This window comes from Typopeltis vanoorti, chromosome 9, assembly GCF_054136105.1.
Source record: "Typopeltis vanoorti isolate ZY-2024b chromosome 9, IOZ_Tvanoo_1.0, whole genome shotgun sequence".
In the NCBI taxonomy this organism is placed as follows: Eukaryota; Metazoa; Arthropoda; class Arachnida; order Uropygi; family Thelyphonidae; genus Typopeltis; species Typopeltis vanoorti.
In genome coordinates, this window is record NC_143557.1 from 69,407,320 (window position 1) to 69,425,900 (window position 18,581).

The following is an 18,581-nucleotide window of genomic DNA, read 5'->3' on the forward strand; positions in this document are numbered from 1 at the left end:
GAGACCCGATCTATCATATCTCTTCTTGAACCCATTAACAGACAAAGCACTCACAAGTGACACTGGCAACTCATTCACAACTCTCCAAGCAAAAAATCTAGTCCTCACCCCCCCCCCCCCTCCTGATTAACCACACCTTTTTTTCAACTTCCAGGGATGACCTCTTGTTCTAGTTGCTCTAGCTTAAGTGCTGAAACATTTCCCCCTGCATCTATCCTATAAAACCCTGAAAGTCGCTTAAATGTTTCTATCGATTTATTCCAAAATGCATAACTTTACATTTCTCGACATTAAACTGACACCTATTGCCCATACTATTTAAATAGTCCTGCAAGCTCTCCACATCACATCACCTATCTAATTTCACATCATCAGCAAACAACGAAATTTACTTTCAAGTTATTTCCTATATCATTTATGTATAAATTAAACAGCAATGGTCCCAGCATTGAACCTTGCGCCACACCACTAGTCACCTGTTTTTGCCTTGATTCTGCCTCTCCATATACCACTTTTTGATATCTGTCCAGCAGCCACCCTCTTATCCACTTAACCAGTGTCATATCTACCCCAATTTGTTCTAATTTGCATAACAGAGTTCTATGTGGTACTCTGTCAAATGCCTTTGCAAAATCCTGCAAAATGATCGTGTAGCCATTTCCTTTATCCAACTGAGCTGTTACTCTATTATAAAAAGTTAGTAAATTACTAAGGCATGACCAACCCTTCACAAAGCCATGTTGATCATCATACGGTATCATATTTTTATCTAGCCATTCTTGAATTCTCATTTTGACAAATTTTTCTAGTACTTTTACCACCACGATGAGATACTGATTGGTCTATAATTTGCTACTCAGTCTCAGAACCTCCCTTATGCAAAGGAATTATTTTGCACTCTTTCCACTCCCTTGGAACTCTTGCTTCCATGCTATCAAGAGAGCTCTTGATATGTTCCAATATGAACCTAATCTAGCATTTGGTTCATATTTTATATTCCTAATAATGAAATATGAATCTGAATTATATTGAAATGCTTTGCATTTAATTTCTAGACAATTACAATCATGTATAATTATTTTAACTGAAGTGAATCTCAAAAATCATAAACATTACTTTAACCACGTTACCAGCCAGGATGTATATATACGTCCAAGTTATCATGGATGCGAAGTGCAAATTAAAATTGGAATACCATTGATATTACGTTCAAATATATGATGGATACGAAGCGTATGAGGATGTGCATTTGATCCATAATGGCCGGTAAGGTGGTTAAGTCTGTTCAATAGTGAAAATTTTCCCCATTTTTGGTAGAGCAATACTGCAGTATGCACAAGCTTCCACTGCAGCTATTACTTCAGGTTTTCCTTGCTGGAGGGAAAAAAAAAACAATATATATATATATATATATATATATATATATTATTAGTATTATTATTACATAACACCTCCAGGGAGTCCAAAGACTCATCGAGGGAGGGCACCTACTCCACAACTTTCCGTCACCACCACTATTATTTTCACAGACAATCACAAACATCGATGCCCACGGCAGGATTCAACCCTGCAGCCTTTTGGCTGGAGAGAAGATACGCTAACCACTCAGCCAACCAGCAGTTCTATATACAGAGTGTTCGGGATAAATTTGACATATTTATAATTAATTATATTTTTCCGTAAGTTACATGTATTAACACACACTTCTCTTCATTTAAAAGTTTGGACCCTTCTTCATTCATATACAAGATGTCAGAAAGGATGGATAGCTGGAACCCACCTGAATCATGGAAGAGAATAACTTGTATCATGATGATTCGTGCCCGCCATCAAAATAAGGATATTACGACTGCTGCCCAATGCTCCCTGAATACAGTAAAAACAATCAGGCATGAACTAGAGACTTGCAATGGTGACTACGAGGATGTAGCAAGAAGAAAGATCCCTAGCAGACGATCTGATTGCGTTCGTACAGCAGAATTCCTTGCAAATCTGTAGGAACAGGTGTTGAAGAACCCTGGCATTGGAATTCGGGCTTTGTTCGTGGAGTTGCTAACTGTAGTCAAGCCCTGGATAACAAGGGTAGCCAATGGTAGGCCGTATGTATGGCAGCAGGATTCGGCCCCTTGCCACACCTCTGGGAAAAGTCAAAAATGGTTGTCTGAAAATTTCTACGACTTCACCAGTCCAAATGTTTGGCCTCCAAACTCCCCAGACCTTAACCCCATGGATTATTTTGTATGGGGCGCAGTTGAAAAAGACACCAATCGCACTTCCAGTAATACAAAAGCCCAGTTAATGGATAAAATTAAAACAGTTTTTGCGGCCCTTCCCAGGGAGACTGTAGCATCAGCTTGTTCGAGGTTCCGAAGCAGAATTGAAGCTGTGATCGATGCTAATGGTGGTTATTTTGAGTAAATCTTGTTGATAGTATTGTAATTAACTCTGCCTGTAATGTTTTTTTGTCAATTCATTAAATTTAATAGATACAAAGAAGATTTTCTTTTTCCTTACGAAACTGTCAAATTTATCCCGAACACCCTGTATATATAGAACATCTCAGAAATATCACCTATGGTAGAACCGCTGCAACACTCTTATCTAGTCACATTCTTATTCTTCTGCTACAATAACCATCAATATATATATATATATATATATATATATATATATATATATATATATATATATATATATATATATATATACAGTGTGTTTCAAAATTCCATGTACAAACTTTGAGGGGGAGGTAGAGAACATCAAAATCAACCATATTTGTGGTTGGAAATAATAAAAAAAAAAAAGGAAAACATGACCAGAAATGCCACCGGAAGGTACTAACAGGGACACAAAGATACAGAAATAACAAAAGGCAGTAAGTCTTTATTGGACATAACTGAACAGTTCAATAGTAGTTGGATACATAATATGGTAAACGAGGTGCATGTCTGCCATCTCAGCGCTCGTAAAACAATGCACGTTCTTCGTGCGACGTCGAAAGCTTGAATGAGGAAGCGCCAATTGCTCATCTGGAGTACGGATGAATAGTGCCACCTATCACTTTCATGTGGCATTTCTGGTCATGCTTTCCTATGTGAATATGGTTGATTTTGATGTTCTCTACCTCTCCTCAAAGCTTGTACGTGGAATTTTGAACCACCCTGTATATTTTTTTTTTATTTATTTTTTTTTTTTTTTAATTCATAGAATTTAAAAGTATATATTCATAGAAGAAATTTCTTCTTTTGCTTTCAATGTATACACATCAGCATCTAACTGGACAATTGCTTTGAGAAGCAAAATTTCAATATATATATATAGAACATCTCAGAAATATCACCTATGGTGAAATACAGTATAATACAATGTATTATACTGTAGTATGAAATCAACTTATTCCACTATCCATCACTAATTTTTCTCTTTCCCTTGCATGATTCAATCTATCAATTTTTCATACCAGTTGTCTATCACCTTTCTTCTCTCTGCGTGACTGAGGTGCCTTATGAACATTAGCTGTCCATCTGTGTAAGTGGAGATGACCAATTACAAAGTTGACTAACTGTCAAAGTTTTCAGGTTACTTTGGATTTTAAATGGCACAAACCACATATTTAGTTCATTGTGAAGATTTCAGGTAAGTGACATTAAGATAAACATAATACTCGGATATTAATCTTATACTTTTACTCTTTTAGTGTTTTTATTAGTTATTGTTTGAATTTGTTCTTTTTCACGTTGTTGTCCGCTTGTGTGTGTGTGTGATTCCTGCCAATCCTTAAGTTTAGTTGTCAGTGTACAATTTCTAGTTTTCAGTGTACAATTTCTCACTATTTCATTTGTTTACTTACACCAACCTAACCTACACTCCCCCCCCCCCCCAAATTTATCACTTTTCAATAGAAAATTATGTTCTCTTGGGTACGATAGCAGACATTTATTAGCTGTTGCCAGCAAAAGTTAATGTCCCTGTCTCCATCCAACAGGCTGCACATCTGAATCCCTCAAAGAACATTTAATGTTTTGTGAATGTCAATTGGGTGAAAGATGAACATTATCACCTAGTGTAAGACCACTACCCTGCTTATTTGGTGACCTGAAATAGTTTGAAATAGTTATGTTTGGCTCTAGGGTAGGGAGGTTTCTGTATTAAAAAAATAAAAATATACCCAAGGTACTAATGTGCTATAGGTTTACAAACTATTGTGGTGGAATGAAAAGTCTCCCATCCCCCTATACATCCAATATAATTTCCAAGTAGCAATGTATACTGTAGAACTGTAGCAATCAAAATTCTTATGCAGTTGCAAGAAGAGTACCACAAATCCCCTAATTTTACAAATCACATCTTTTTTTTTAACTCGCATTTTGCCATATCTAACAAAATGAGATTTAAAGATTACTATAAAAACATGTTTACAGCCTTGTTTTTAAAGCTGATTTAAAATATGAATTAGATTTTACTTCTGTCAAAACAAAAGCTGAGAAACTTTTTTTTTTTACTGAAATAATGCAATACTAAATGTGAATTTACTGTACAAGGTGGAACAAAAAACCTGGTTTTGTCTTTTTATTTTCTAGTTGTAATATACTACACAGAAACTCTATGGAGTACTCTACACAGCATTACTACCAAAAATTGTATTTTGAATTCATGTTTTTTAGGAGCTAATCAGTGCAAACATTATTCCAAAGTGCCCACCCATCTAAAGCATTGATTTCCTTGCACATTTATTGCTGTAAGAAAGTAAGTAGATAATACATGTTGCTGTTGTGCTGAGTAGATAAAGTTAAAATTATATGCATCTATGTTCAGCAAATGAAGATTCTGAGGTACGGATTGTGACATCATTTGCTAGGAAATTCGGTTTGCTGTTGTGATGAATTTGAATCTTCACTCTTTACAATAGTCAGCTTAATATAGCATTAGTTCTATTGGACTTAAAGCTATAACTTATATACTTTGTTACACTGCATCATTTTGCTATAGTGGTGTTTGCTACTGTGGTATGCATCTACCATAAAACTAAACAAAAAAAGAAATAATTGAAGAAACATGATTTAACAGAACTTCTGTCATATCACAATGGGATAATATTAACCTGTAATTCATTTTGCTCCCTTTTCCAAACATTTATAACAAGCATATGATTGTATACTTCTTACTTGTAAATACTTACACTCAACGAAAGTCTAACAGGAACTGTTGTTTTTCCCAAATTGATCAAAGTAATGCTTCGTTCACTGCTACTTTCTTCTGGCACTCTTCCAAATTCAAGCCTATCTTTTTTACTATCAGTTTGAAATATTACTTGTGGCCATTCTGCTTCTGCATGAATAGTAACAATTAGAGCATTTCCTTTTGGAGAGGTGCCAATGGAAACTCTGTCTGAAGCTTTGAAGCTCACAGAGATTTCTAGCCTGGCTTCTATTTTACCTTGTTGCTTAGGTGTGTATATAACCTTAAATTAAGAAAAAAAAATTATATAACTTTTTTACATAAACAAATAAATCTTTTTGAAAAACTATTCCATGCACAGTATAAACAATCAAAGAACATAAACATATAATTAGCAAAGAACAAATAAAAATTGAGAACTGAAATTAACAAGCATGGATGCTTGAGAATGTCTCTAGGTGGTTGATGAATTTCATTGCTCAATTTGAGATCATCACTCTGCTTACTAGAGGCCAGAAGTGGTTTGAAAAAGTTCTATGTTTAGTCTCAAACAGTTTTTGTCTCAGGAGTATTTAACTCCAGAAACAAAAAAAACCTAGAGCTTCTAAACACATATCAAAACAAAACCCATGAGACAAAATTTGGATTATGGGGTGGGGATTACAGATACAATCACTGAAATATTCATATGGAAACTATTAACCCAAGCTCTCACTAATGATTTAAGACATAGAGAATAATATCTAGCACTTGCTATCATCATCACCATCAATTTCTTGATATGTATTCTCAAAAGGGGTGTACAGAATATACTATGACAGTGTGAGATGATTAAATTAGCATTATTACTAATCTCTTAGCAACAATTATCCTTCAAATTAGTCTACTACTACTTGTGAACACTCCAAAATTGTCATGTCTTATATTTCTTTTTCTTCTTGGTCACTTTTGACTTAATGAATTCCATAAATCTTTGTCTTTCACCAAGTCTTTTTTCTGTCATCTTGGTAACCAAGACCTCCTTTGCTAATATTTCCTCTCATTCTGTTTAAGAATGAGAGAAGAAATGATTATCTCTGAACACACATTCCTGAATTTTAACTATCTCAAGTTTCTTCCAAATATCTTTATTTTTAACATGATGCTGTTATCGGTGCCATCTGTTCGCCGCTAATCTTTGATGAATCCAACTTTTCAAATTCATAAATTAAAATTGGTCTGAACACTGTCTTGTATACTGTAGAAAGTTCCTGCATTGTGTATACACACCAAACTTGACATGGATACAAAGCAAATATTAAAATTGTAATATCATTGATATTAATTACTAAAATAAAGAACTAAAAGGCTCTAGTTCGATGATGCAAAATTACACGGCCAAAGCGGATATTAGATCCAGTGTTATTTTAAAGCCGAATGTAGAAACTGTGAAAGTTTCATAAGTTGACTTGATTATGGGAATACATTCCTAAGCATTCATACACTTTTGAAAGGGTATGTGCTTTGCATTATGTGACACTGTGGCAGCTGATATAAAGTTATCAGCCTCTATATGCAAGTAGCCTAGTTGTATAAATACTTCACACATTTTGTTTGCTTATACTAATAATGAATTAACTACAACATCAACATGGATGAAATATATCACTCCTTATTCACTTTGTATCCATCATATATTTCAGTGTAATATCAATGGCAAAGTGGATATTAGATTCAGCATTATTTCAAAGCCAAATGTAGAAACTATGAAAGTTTCGGAAGTTGACCAGAGCTTGAGAGAATACATTCCTCGGCATTTCCGAGTTCCCTTAGTGTGAACTACTTAAAAGACATAGGCGCTGCCCAAGCATCTGTATATTCGCCTTTTATTAGTCCATTTTGATGAGGTTCCAATGACCTGACAGCTGTTTTGAACTGGATGGTTCTCTTCAGAGACCAGGCAGAACCCTTATGAGAACAAAAAACTCTCAAAATACTAAGGAACTTGAATTGTCAGAGAAGTGTATTTTTTCATAAACCAACTCTCAGTCGATGTTTAAAAGTAATAAGTAAAGAGCCAAAAGGTTCCACTTCGGGAATGGAAAATTACATAGGCAAAGTGGATATTAGATCTAGCATTATTTTGAAACCGAATGTAGAAACGAACGTTTCGTAAGTTGACAAGAGAGCTTGCAGGAATACAGCATTCACAAGTTGCCTTAGTGCAGACTGCTTAAAAGGCATAGGTGCTGCCCAAGCATCTATATATTACTATTATACACTGACTGACCACGAGTTCACTTACCAAAAATACACTTTTCTGATATTTCAAGTTCCTTAGTACTGAATGAGAGATTTTTGCTCTCATAAGATTTCTGCCTGGTCTCTGAAGAGAACCAACCAGTTCTAAACAGCTGTCAGGCCAGTGAAATCTTATCAAAATGGACTAATAAAAGGCGAATGTATAGATGCTTGGGCAGCGCCTATGTCTTTTAAGTAGTCCACACTAAGGCAACTCATGAATGCTGTATACCTGCAAGCTCTCTTGTCAACTTATGAAACTTTCATCGTTTCTACATTCGGCTTCAAAATAATGCTAGATCTAATATCCACTTTACCTATATAATTTTGCATTCCCAAAGTGGAACCTTTTGACTCTTTACTTATTACTTTTAAACATCGACTGAGAGTTGGTTTATGAAAAAATACACTTCTCTGACATTTCAAGTTCCTTAGTATTTTATAAGAGTTTTTGTTTTCTTAAGAGTTCTGCCTGGACTCTGAAGAGAACCATCCAGTTCAAAATGCTGTCAGGTCAGTGAAACCTCATCAAAATGGACTAATAAAAGGCGAATATACAGATGCTTGGGCAGTACCTATGTCTATCTCGCAAGCTCTGGTCAACTTACAAAACTTTCATAGTTTCTACATTTTCCTCTGAAATAATGCTGGATCTAATATCCACTTTGCCACTGATATTATACTGAAATATATGATGGATACAAAGTGAATAAGGAGTGATATATTTCATCCATGTTGATGTTGTAGTTAATTTATTATTAGTATAAGCAAACAAAGTGTGTAAAGTATTTTCACAACTAGGCTACTTGTATATAGAGGCTGATAACTTTATATCAGCTGCCTCAGTGTCACATAATGCAAAGCACACACCCTTTCAAAAGTGTATATTGCTATGCATTATGAGAAGTCACCAAGATTGGTTTCGACCTTTATTCAGGTTTCATCAGTGAGAGCCTGATTTATACATACATACATACTTCTTAAAGGAACTGCGCTTTGCATTATGAGATATTAAGGCAATTAATGTGAAGTTATCTGCCTCTATGTACACAAGTAGCCAGTCATGAAGATACTTCATGAGCAAGCTTTAGTTTGCTTACACTTGGATAAAAAATCAAACAAGAATACAATTTCTGGGCAAGTTTAATTATCTTGTATATTGTTTAGTTTGATCATGAATTTCTCTCTTATTCCACATTAATTTATTCAACTGGCTCCCTACCATACGAGCTTTGCATATTCTATTGTCTGTTTCCATATTTTGTCATCTTATAAATTGCGTGCCTAAATAACAAATATTTTATTGTTTAAGTTAAGGGATATTACATCCCATATCGTTTCTTAGCCGAATAAGAAACTCAAAGAGTTTCATGCCGAATATAGTAGAAACTATATAAAGTTCGGCGATTCCAAGCGTAAGCAAATACCTGGATACTGCAGCAATTGACCCTAAAGGTAGTGCAAGCTGAGGCAACTGACGTCTAAGGTGGGGCAAGCTCCGATCACTATTCTTGATATTTACCCATAATGTGAACTGAGCTCCTAGGAGCTGTATTTCTGTTCTACATTATGAGAGAAGGTCACTACCCAGACTGGTTTCAACCTTTATTGAGGTCTCATCAGTGAGTAGACTGATGAGCGAGTACACTCAATAAACGTTGAAACCGGTCTGGGTAGTGTTGTGTCCCAATTTACGATTTTTATTCTATCTAATAATTTCCTCTTATCTATGTTCTTCTATTATCCATGCTCGAGATATCACCAAAATTTTTATTAATACTTAAGTTATTTCTCCCCTTAGTACCCCTAATATTTGTATTTATACTGCGCCTTTTGGGATATTTAGTTTGAGATATTATATACAAAAACAAGGAGAAAGAACTCAAATATGTCTGAAAGTGTAACTATGTTGCAGTCGTGACACTTTATCTCGTTTCTTAACACATTAATTTCCCGCGTGATTAGGTTCGTAATTTTTCAAGTGGTGCATTGGACAGCAATTTCAGACAACTTTTCTTATCATTGAACAAAGGTTTATTAAAAACTTTAACATGGTACAACTCAATTTTTGTTATTACTCAATTCAATGCTAAACTAACTACTTACAAACTAACATTAACTTATTACAAGTAATTAGGCTATGATCCTATAATGGGTATTACGATCATGCCGCCATACACATTCAACACATAACTTCATATGACATGGACATATAAGATTAATTCACACTATTTAACTATTCAAACTTAAGTAGATTAACTAAACCTTTTACTGCACTAACACACAACTATGACTTTTTAACTTTCCCATACATTACAATAGACATGCAAAATTCTCAGGACACTTAATTATTCATATAACATTAACACTAGCTAGCTTACTTTTAATATATTCTGTCAGATACTAAAGTCCTAGTATAAATTTTCCTTGGTCACTTCAACAGTTCCGTATTAGAATAACGATACCTATTACAGACAAATTTTAGTTAACATTAGATATATTTTACAGTACCTTTCTTTCTTGAGTTTTTCATATGGGCCTTTACCTTTTTCTGATTGAACTAGCTTGGTATAACCTCTCCAATAATCTGTTTCTCCTACGTTCCTTTTGGAATTGAATTTTGCTTATGCTGTCTTTTCATATGGGCCTTTACCTTTTTCTGATTGAACTAGCTTGGTATCCGATAATCTGTTTCTCCTACATTCCTTTTGGAATTGAATTTTGCTTACGCGGTCTTAACCTCTCATAACTTAGGACACACTTTGAATCATCTATATAACGGCTGTACAACTCGCGACGTGGATATCGATATCTTTACAGCTTTCCCTTTCTTGTGGTTGTCACTGAAGTTGAAACACAAAGAATGTTTCCTTTTCTTTGACTCTATGGCATTCTTCGCTTCTTACATAGGAAATCCGGAATCGAAATCCCGCTCACTTTTGTTTCCATGTTGTGACGACGGAGATATAACCCCAATCTCCACTCAGGAAAACCACGTGAAACCTATGCCACGGAGCTCGTAGAGAACTCCTCGGGAACAGAACCAAAACAAAAACCAAAAAGCCTCTTGGGGGGGGGGGGGGGGGGTGTCCAACCCTTTTATACTTGCTCTCCTAACGGCACCCTCTAACTTCTTTTCTCTGCCCCCTACTTGTTTTTACTTCACCGACCAATTAGGGTGGCATTTTTTTTTTTGCCAAACGTCCTTTGGTCGGCGAGCCAAACGATGTCTCAAACCGGGAATCGGCCCTCAGCGATAGTCTGGGCCGATTCCCGGATTGAGAATCTTCCGCTAGCCTCTAACTTAATCCCCTTTCCAAAATTTTTTCTATGAATTCATTTAATATTTTAATCTCTAGCCTCTCGCATACCATCTCTTATGACTAATCCTTTTCTGTCTTATTTAGTTAAATTTTCTCTTTTAATCATATTACAACATTAATATATTCTTTCTTTCTTTCTTAGTTAGATCTAAAAAACACCTTTATTTTTTATATATTTTATTAGATGCAAGAATATTTCTTTTTCTTATAAATAATTCATCTATTATTTTATTTTATTTTATTGCAGGGTTTTTAATTTATTTATTCTTCATGTTACACCATGATAGCTGAGAATTCTACATTCTTAAGATATCAGGTGTAACAGTAGTGACCTTCTCTCATAATGTAGAACAGAAATACAGCTCCTAGGAGCTCAGTTCACATTATGGGTAAATATCAAGAATAGTGATGGGAGCTTGCCCCACCTTAGACATGAGTTGCCTCAGCTTGCACTACCTTTAGGGTCAGTTGCTGCAGTATCCAAGTATTTGCTTACGCTTGGAATCGCCGAACTTTATATAGTTTCTACTATATTCGGCATAAAACTCTGAGTTTCTTATTCGGATAAGAAATGATATGGGATGTAATATCCTTTAACTTAAACAAATCATATGTCGCCGAATTGAAGCCTTTGGCTCATCATATATCTAATAATTTATTAGGACACCTCTCGGCAATACTCATAGAAGGGTTGTAAGTTCTGTTCGCTACAAACTTGATATTAACTAGGTCTACCTACTCACTGATGAGACCTCAATAAAGGTTGAAACCGGTCTGGGTTTCAACCTTTATTGAGGTTCTTTAATGACCTTCTCTCATAATGTAGAACAGAAATACAGCTCCTAGGAGCTCAGTTCACATTATTGGTAAATATCAAGAATAGTGATGGGAGCTTGCCCCACCTCAGACATGAGTTGCCTCAGCTTGCACCACCTTTAGGGTCAGTTGCTGCAGTATCCAGGTATTTGCTTACGCTTGGAATCGGCGAACTTTATATAGTTTCTACTACATTCGGCATGAAACTCTTTGAATTTCTTATTCGGCTAAAAAACGATATGGGATGTAATATCCTTTAACTTAAACAAGTCATATGTCGCCGAATTGAAGCCTTTGGCTCTTCATATATCTAATAAATATTTTATTCATTCTATAAATTCTTCACCAATAATGTAATTCAAGTTTTTGATGTTACTGCCAATTTTCATAGTTTTCGTATTTTTATTGCTGATTTTCATACCAAATTTGTTACAGCTGTTATTCAAGTTGGTTCAAAAAAATTCTTGAGATTAGCATTGGTTTTATTTAGGAGTACATCATCTGCCTAAAGCAAGGAGCTAATCTTGATATCTCCGATTCTGATATCAAGTTTAATGATACTTTCTTTTATAATAATATCCATATAGATAATAAATAAGAATGATACTTATTTAGTTTGATGTAAATCAAACTAAATAAGTTTGATTTACATCAAACCATCTTCCTGTACCTCCTTCAATTCTAACCGCATTGTCTTATTTCAGGAAATTGACAATGTAGAGCAGATAACTAAAATATTTTAATTATTACTTCCTATAATAGCCATAGTATTCAACACAAAATACAAGGCTAATCTTCTTGAATGGCAGTCAGTCTCAAGTAGAGTAATGTGGGCAAATATGAAAATGGGTAACTGGACAATGAGACTTATTTGTGCCTATGGTCCTACAGAAGGTTCTACTAAGGTAGAAGTGGAGGAATTTTTGACGCTTTAGAAAAAGCAACTGACACAATGAAAAAGGAAAAGTTGGTCCTTGTTGGGGATCTAAATAGCAGAGTAGGAAATGATTGTGAGACATACAAAATTATTTTGGGAAAATTTGGTGAAAAGAGCAAAGCTAATAATAATGGCAAATATCTGTTGGATTTCTGCTCAGGACATGGACTGGTTATCACTACCACCATGTTCCAAAATAAAAATGTGCACAAATTCACATGGAGAGAAAAGGCAAGGAATAAGAAAAGTCTCATTGACTATGCTATTGTTGATAGTGATGTTTTCTCTCTGGTGCAGGACACCAGAGTGTACAGAGGATTTGAAATTGGAAGTGATCACTATTTAGTCTTGATCAGGATAAAATTGAATTTCATATTGAAAAGAATAACATGTAAGAAAGTTTTAAAGCGAATAAAAGTTGAGCAGTTCTCAGATGTGAACTGTAGACTAAAATACAGAAAGATTATTGAAAAGAAAATGAGAGAGTTTGAGAACAGGAATCAAGCCTTGGAGATTCAGTGGCAAACTCTGAATAAAACATTGATTGATTCTGCCAGAGAGGCATGTGGTGAGGTTGTGTGCAAGGATAAAAAAATCAGAACTCCCTGGTGGACACAGGAAGTTAAAGAGGCAGTGAAGGAAAAGAAGAAAGCATATCAAAAGTTCCTGGCAAATAAGTCAGCTTTTACTCTTACAGAATACAGAAACAAATGTAAGAAAGCTAAACAGTGTGTAAAACTAGCTAAACAAAAGTCATGGGAGGACTTTGGCAAGAATATAGAAAATAAATATCAAGAAGGTTGCAAAATATTCTGGAGGTTGTTGAAGAAGCTTAGGAATGGAGGAAAGAGTGCTGTAAAAGGAGTTAGAGATGATAAAGGTGGCATGAAAACAGGAGAAAAAGATATCCTTGAAGTATGGAGTAATTACTTTGAAAAACTGCTAAATGAAACAAGCAGCGATGACAGCACAGCGATAAAAAACACTGACCAGGCATGCAGTCAGAAATACATATCCATACTTGAAGTAGAAAAAGCCATCAAAGGCTTGAAATGTGGAAAGGCAGCAGGAGTAGATGATATTCGACCAAAAATGCTGAAGTATGGTGATATAAAAGTCTTACAGTGGCTGCACTGCATAGTTCAGAAAGCCTGGACAGAGGGACGAATTCCCAATGATTGGAGTAGAGCTTTCATAGTACCCATATATAAAAATGAAAATAAAACTGAATGTGAGAATTACAGAGGTATTTCCCTACTGAGTGTTCCTGGCAAGATCTATGCAAGTATACTTGAGAAACAGTTGAGAAGAATTGTGGAAGAAAAGCTGGATTTAGGCCAAATAGAGGCTGTCAGGATCAGATCTTCACTTTACGACAAATAGTCGAGAAAGCATGGGAATATAACAAAGATCTGTATTTAAGTTTTGTCGATTTGGAAAAGGCATATGACAAGGTGCCAAGAGAGAAGCTATTTAATACGTTGCAGTTATATGGTGTCAATGGGGCATTATATCAAGCAATACTTAGTCTTTATTTGAGTTGTAAGTCAGCAGTTAGAATTGAAGGAAGTACAGGAAGATGGTTTAATGTTAAATCTGGTGTGAGACAAGGATGTACATTATCCCCTCTGTTATTCATTATCTATATGGATCACATTATGAAGGAAAGTGGTATTAAACCTGATATCAAAATTGGAGATGTTAATGTCAGCTCTTTGCTTTATGCGGATGATGTTATACTTCTAAATAAATCCGCTACAAGTCTGCAAGATTCTCTGACTAAATTGAATAGCTGTTGTAATAGATATGGTATGAAGGTCAGCAATAAAAAGACAAAGACAATGAAAATAGGCAGAATCATTGAAAATGTCAACTGTGTTGTGAATGGAGAACCTGTGGAACAAGTAAAACATTTCAGCTACTTAGGCACGATTTTTACTGAAGATGGTAAATTAAATATAGAAATAGACAACAGAGTCAGCAAAGCTGGTATGGTGGGAAGTCAATTGAATAAATTTATATGGAGTAAGAGAGAAATTAGTCGGAACACTAAATTAGCTGTATACAAGACAGTGTTCAAACCAGTTTTAACTTATGGATCTGAGAGCTGGGTCAGAAGTAAAACACTTGACCAAAGACTAGAGACCGCAGATATGAGAGTCCTGAGAAAGATTATAGGCATGAACAGATGGCATCAATGGCAATATCATATTAAAAATGAGGATATTAGGAAAGAACTTGACATTGTCAGCATTCAGGAATGCGTTAGCAGAGCTAATCTCAGGTGGTATGGTCATTTAAATAGAATGGGAGAGGAAAGATTAGCAAAGCAAGTGTTCTCTGCCAGGTTGGCAGCAAAATGACCCAGAGGAAGACCAAGATATAGGTGGATTGATACGGTACAAAGTGCCTTAGACGATACAAATATAAGATCTGATAATGTTGGAGTCTTGACAAGTAACAGACTGATTTGGAGGAAAATTGTAGATAGGAAGTTAGTAATGATGTAATTTTTTCATGTAGTACTGTCATATCCTGTACACCCCTTGAGGGTACATGGCAGGAATTTGATGATGATGATGATGATGATGATATAATTCGCAAAAGCTATATCAGCATCTTCAGGGATTAATACGCTGTATCAAACACATGAATGCAGACACACTTCAGTGACAAAAATGGCACAGCAAAGATACAGGCTAACATAAAATCCTATAATTATGTCACCTATTACACAGTTCAACACAATTTTTGCTGACTTTCATATGAGACTTGTTTTTTACTAATTTGGGTGCGCTGATTTCAAATATTAAACCCATTTTTCTCTATCACGTCAGGTTTTTCCCCTATGGCATTTTCTTTTTTGTTAATTTGTAAGTTTTTTGTTTCCAAGAAAATTATTCGCAACCATCGTAAATGAAGTCCAGGCCTCTTTCTCGATTTCTTTCATAGAGTTGATGAAATTTGGGTCTCTCGTTAAAGTTCTAATTTGCGGTCCATCAAATACACCGGCTTTAATTTTTTCATAACTAAGTCGTGGAAATTTTTCACATATGTATTGGAAACAGTCAACTTGTAAATCTAAAGTTTTAACATACTGCTTCATAAGACCCAGTTTGATGTGTAGAGGTGGAAAAATGATTTTTTCTCTGTCGATTAAAGGTTGATTTATAACATTCTGTTCCCCAATTTAAGGTTATTCTAAGAGACCAATGTTTCTGACTCCAGTATTGGTTTCTAGCTCGACTATCCCAGAAGCATAGAAAACACGGAAACTTTGTATATCCTCTTTGAAAGCCAAGTAAAAAGTTCACCATTTTAAGATTCACACAGATGATCCAGTTATGGTCTGTATATTTTAATAACTTCAGAACCTTTTTAACGTTCTCATATGTTTCCTTTAAGTGGACTGAATAGCCAATAGGAATTGAGCCATATACATTCCCATTGTGTAGTAAGACACACTTGAGACTTCTGCTTGAACTGTCGATAAATAAACGCCACTCATTTGGATGATATTGTACAACACTCATTTCAGTTAGTAAACCTGACACATTTTACAGTAAACAAACGCACACTTGTGTTTAAAATATTGTACAAGATTACTTTCCCTGCTACGATAAAAAGTTATCTTCGTATCTTGCTCCAGTAAGTTTTTTTCATTTAATCTTGAAGCGAACAATTCCGATGATTCCTTTGATAGGCCCAAATCTCTTACTAAGTCATTCAATTCCGCTTGAGTAAAACGTTGCAGTCCAGAACTAGAAATTAAATTTTCATTGTCTAAATCAACATCCGGGTCTTGCTCCTCAAGAACATCTGCCATATCCCGATCATGCTCGTTCTCAAGTAAAGGAAGTCCTTTATAAATTGGCATGGTTATTTCATTGGAATGAGCAACTGGCCGAATTGCTGAGTCGAGATTTGGATACACAATTTTTTTCTTATTCTTCTTATTATAACCAGAAGTCTGAACTAAACAAAAATAGCAATCATCTATGTGATTTTTCGGTTCACGCCAAATCATTGGAATGCCAAAATCTAATTTTTGGCGTTTTCCCTTGCTCCACTGTCGTAAATTTTCTACACATGACTTTCACACTTTATTTGGAGCCCATGACTTGTCCTGATCTGCAATTTTTATGTCAAAGTATGCAAAGTACACTTTCTTAACGAAATCGGTGATATTTGTCCTTTGACTGGGAACAGTAAAGCTGCCACAAATGTAGCAGAAGGAATCTACACTATTGACACAATTTCGAGTAGTAGACATGATGTATTTTCTTCACTGCCAACTAACATGCAATTAACAAGACAAAAAAAAAACTAGAGACTTTATTGAAACGTTATAAGTGCTCATCATACTTTCACGATCGATTAACGATTGACTGATTTCGATCGTTCTTTGTCCGCTATGACGCATATAGCATTCATTTGTTTTAGGCAGTTGTCATCGCCTACTTTTCATCACCTAAACGTATTAGGTCAGTTATCGGCCTCTCTCGCATTCAAAGCGCCAGTACGTGCCGTTGCAGGTTCTTACGCATTTATTCGTTTACTAACAAGCGAGAGTGGTGAGCGCTCCGATCTGCTCTGCTTTCGGATCTGCGCACTGCTTTGAAAATAGGCTATATCTTCAGGAATTTTTCAAATTTCTTGATAAAAAGTTAGGAACAGATTTTTAAAAGTACATACTTTCAGAAAATAATATTAAAAAATCGATTTCTTTGATCCTCTAAATAGTACTGCCTCCTTAAAACTATCAAAAACTTACAAATTAGCAAAAAGAAAATGCCATAGGGGAAAAACCTGAGATAGAGAAAAATGGGTTTGATGTTTGAAATCAGTGCACCCAAATTAGTAAAAAACAAGTGTCAGGTCATAATCAGCAGAAAAAAAAATTTTTTTTTTGTTGGCCAGTGTTATCTTTGATTGGGTGTACTTGGCCACTGGGCTGAATGTCTACTGATGAGGGTTTCCCATATGAGAGGCAGTTTGAAACAAACATTTATTTAGGTAGGGATAGTTGATAAGAGCTGCAGCAGATTCAAGGAAAAGTCTCTCAAATTTAAATTTGCTTCGGTGGAGTAAAGTGGCTTTTTTTCCAACAAATCCTGTGGAAGGGCAGAGATGTAGTCCTGGTGCTCTAATATACAGATGGTGACTGTCCTGCCTGTTTGACCATAGTGTGAGCAGTTGCAGCTAATCTTTGGGAAAGAAGATATGAGTAGATTGTGCTTTTATAAGATCTTCGCCACTTTATCTGAGATGCCATGAATATAAAGAATGGTGATGGATTTATTGTAATCTATATTTAGAAAGAGAGGATGAACTGCGTATAGTGGGACATCTATTTATCTGGTGGGAGGTGTTGCCATTAGATAAAAAGTGGTTTTTTTTTTTTTTTTTATGTGGATGAGTTCTGCAGTGAGTGCTGTGTTATCTGAGCAAATTAATTTTGCTGGGCGGACTAAAGTTTTTTATAGTTCCATATTGTTCGGAGGGGGTAGGGGGGGATGTGACTGTTCTTGAATGTATGTACCTGTGTGTGTGTGGGGAGATGTTAAGGTGAAGATCAGAGATCCATTTGACTGTCTTGTAATCAGGGTGTCTAGGAAGGGAAGACTGTTGTTACTTTCTATTTCTGTTGTGAACTGGATCCTTTGATGTTAGCTGTTCAAACAGGATAGAAGAGTGTGTAAGTTGTTCAAGGCCATGTGGCCAAATTGGAAGACATTGTCCATAGTGTAGCCAAATGATAGGTTTAAGAGGAAAGAATTAAGGATATTCTTTTCAAATGTCTCCATGAAAAAGTTAGCCAAGGGAAGAGAAAGAAGGGAGCCCATGGCTGTTCCCTCTATTTTTTATAGAATTTTTCTTGCCAAACAAAAAAGCAGGAGTTCATGGTGAACTGAATTAGGGCTGAGATATCAGGAGGAAATTCTATTTGGATAAGAGTCAAGGTGTCCTTAAGTGGGACATTTGTGAATAAGGAAAAACATTAAAACTGACCATTAGGTCAGTGTTGAGGGGCATGAAGTCTTGCA

At 35.5% G+C, this 18,581-nt stretch overlaps 1 protein-coding gene across 1 annotated transcript in view; it reads right to left on the reverse strand.

Annotated features, from left to right (window-relative positions):
- Positions 1-18,581, reverse strand: part of LOC150103130 (uncharacterized) — a 607,032-nt gene that overhangs the window by 264,571 nt on the left and 323,880 nt on the right. The window contains exon 17 of the mRNA XM_090397550.1: positions 5,180-5,461. Within this exon, the coding sequence (XP_090253676.1) occupies positions 5,180-5,461 (282 nt within the window). The remainder of the gene's footprint in view (positions 1-5,179; positions 5,462-18,581) is intronic.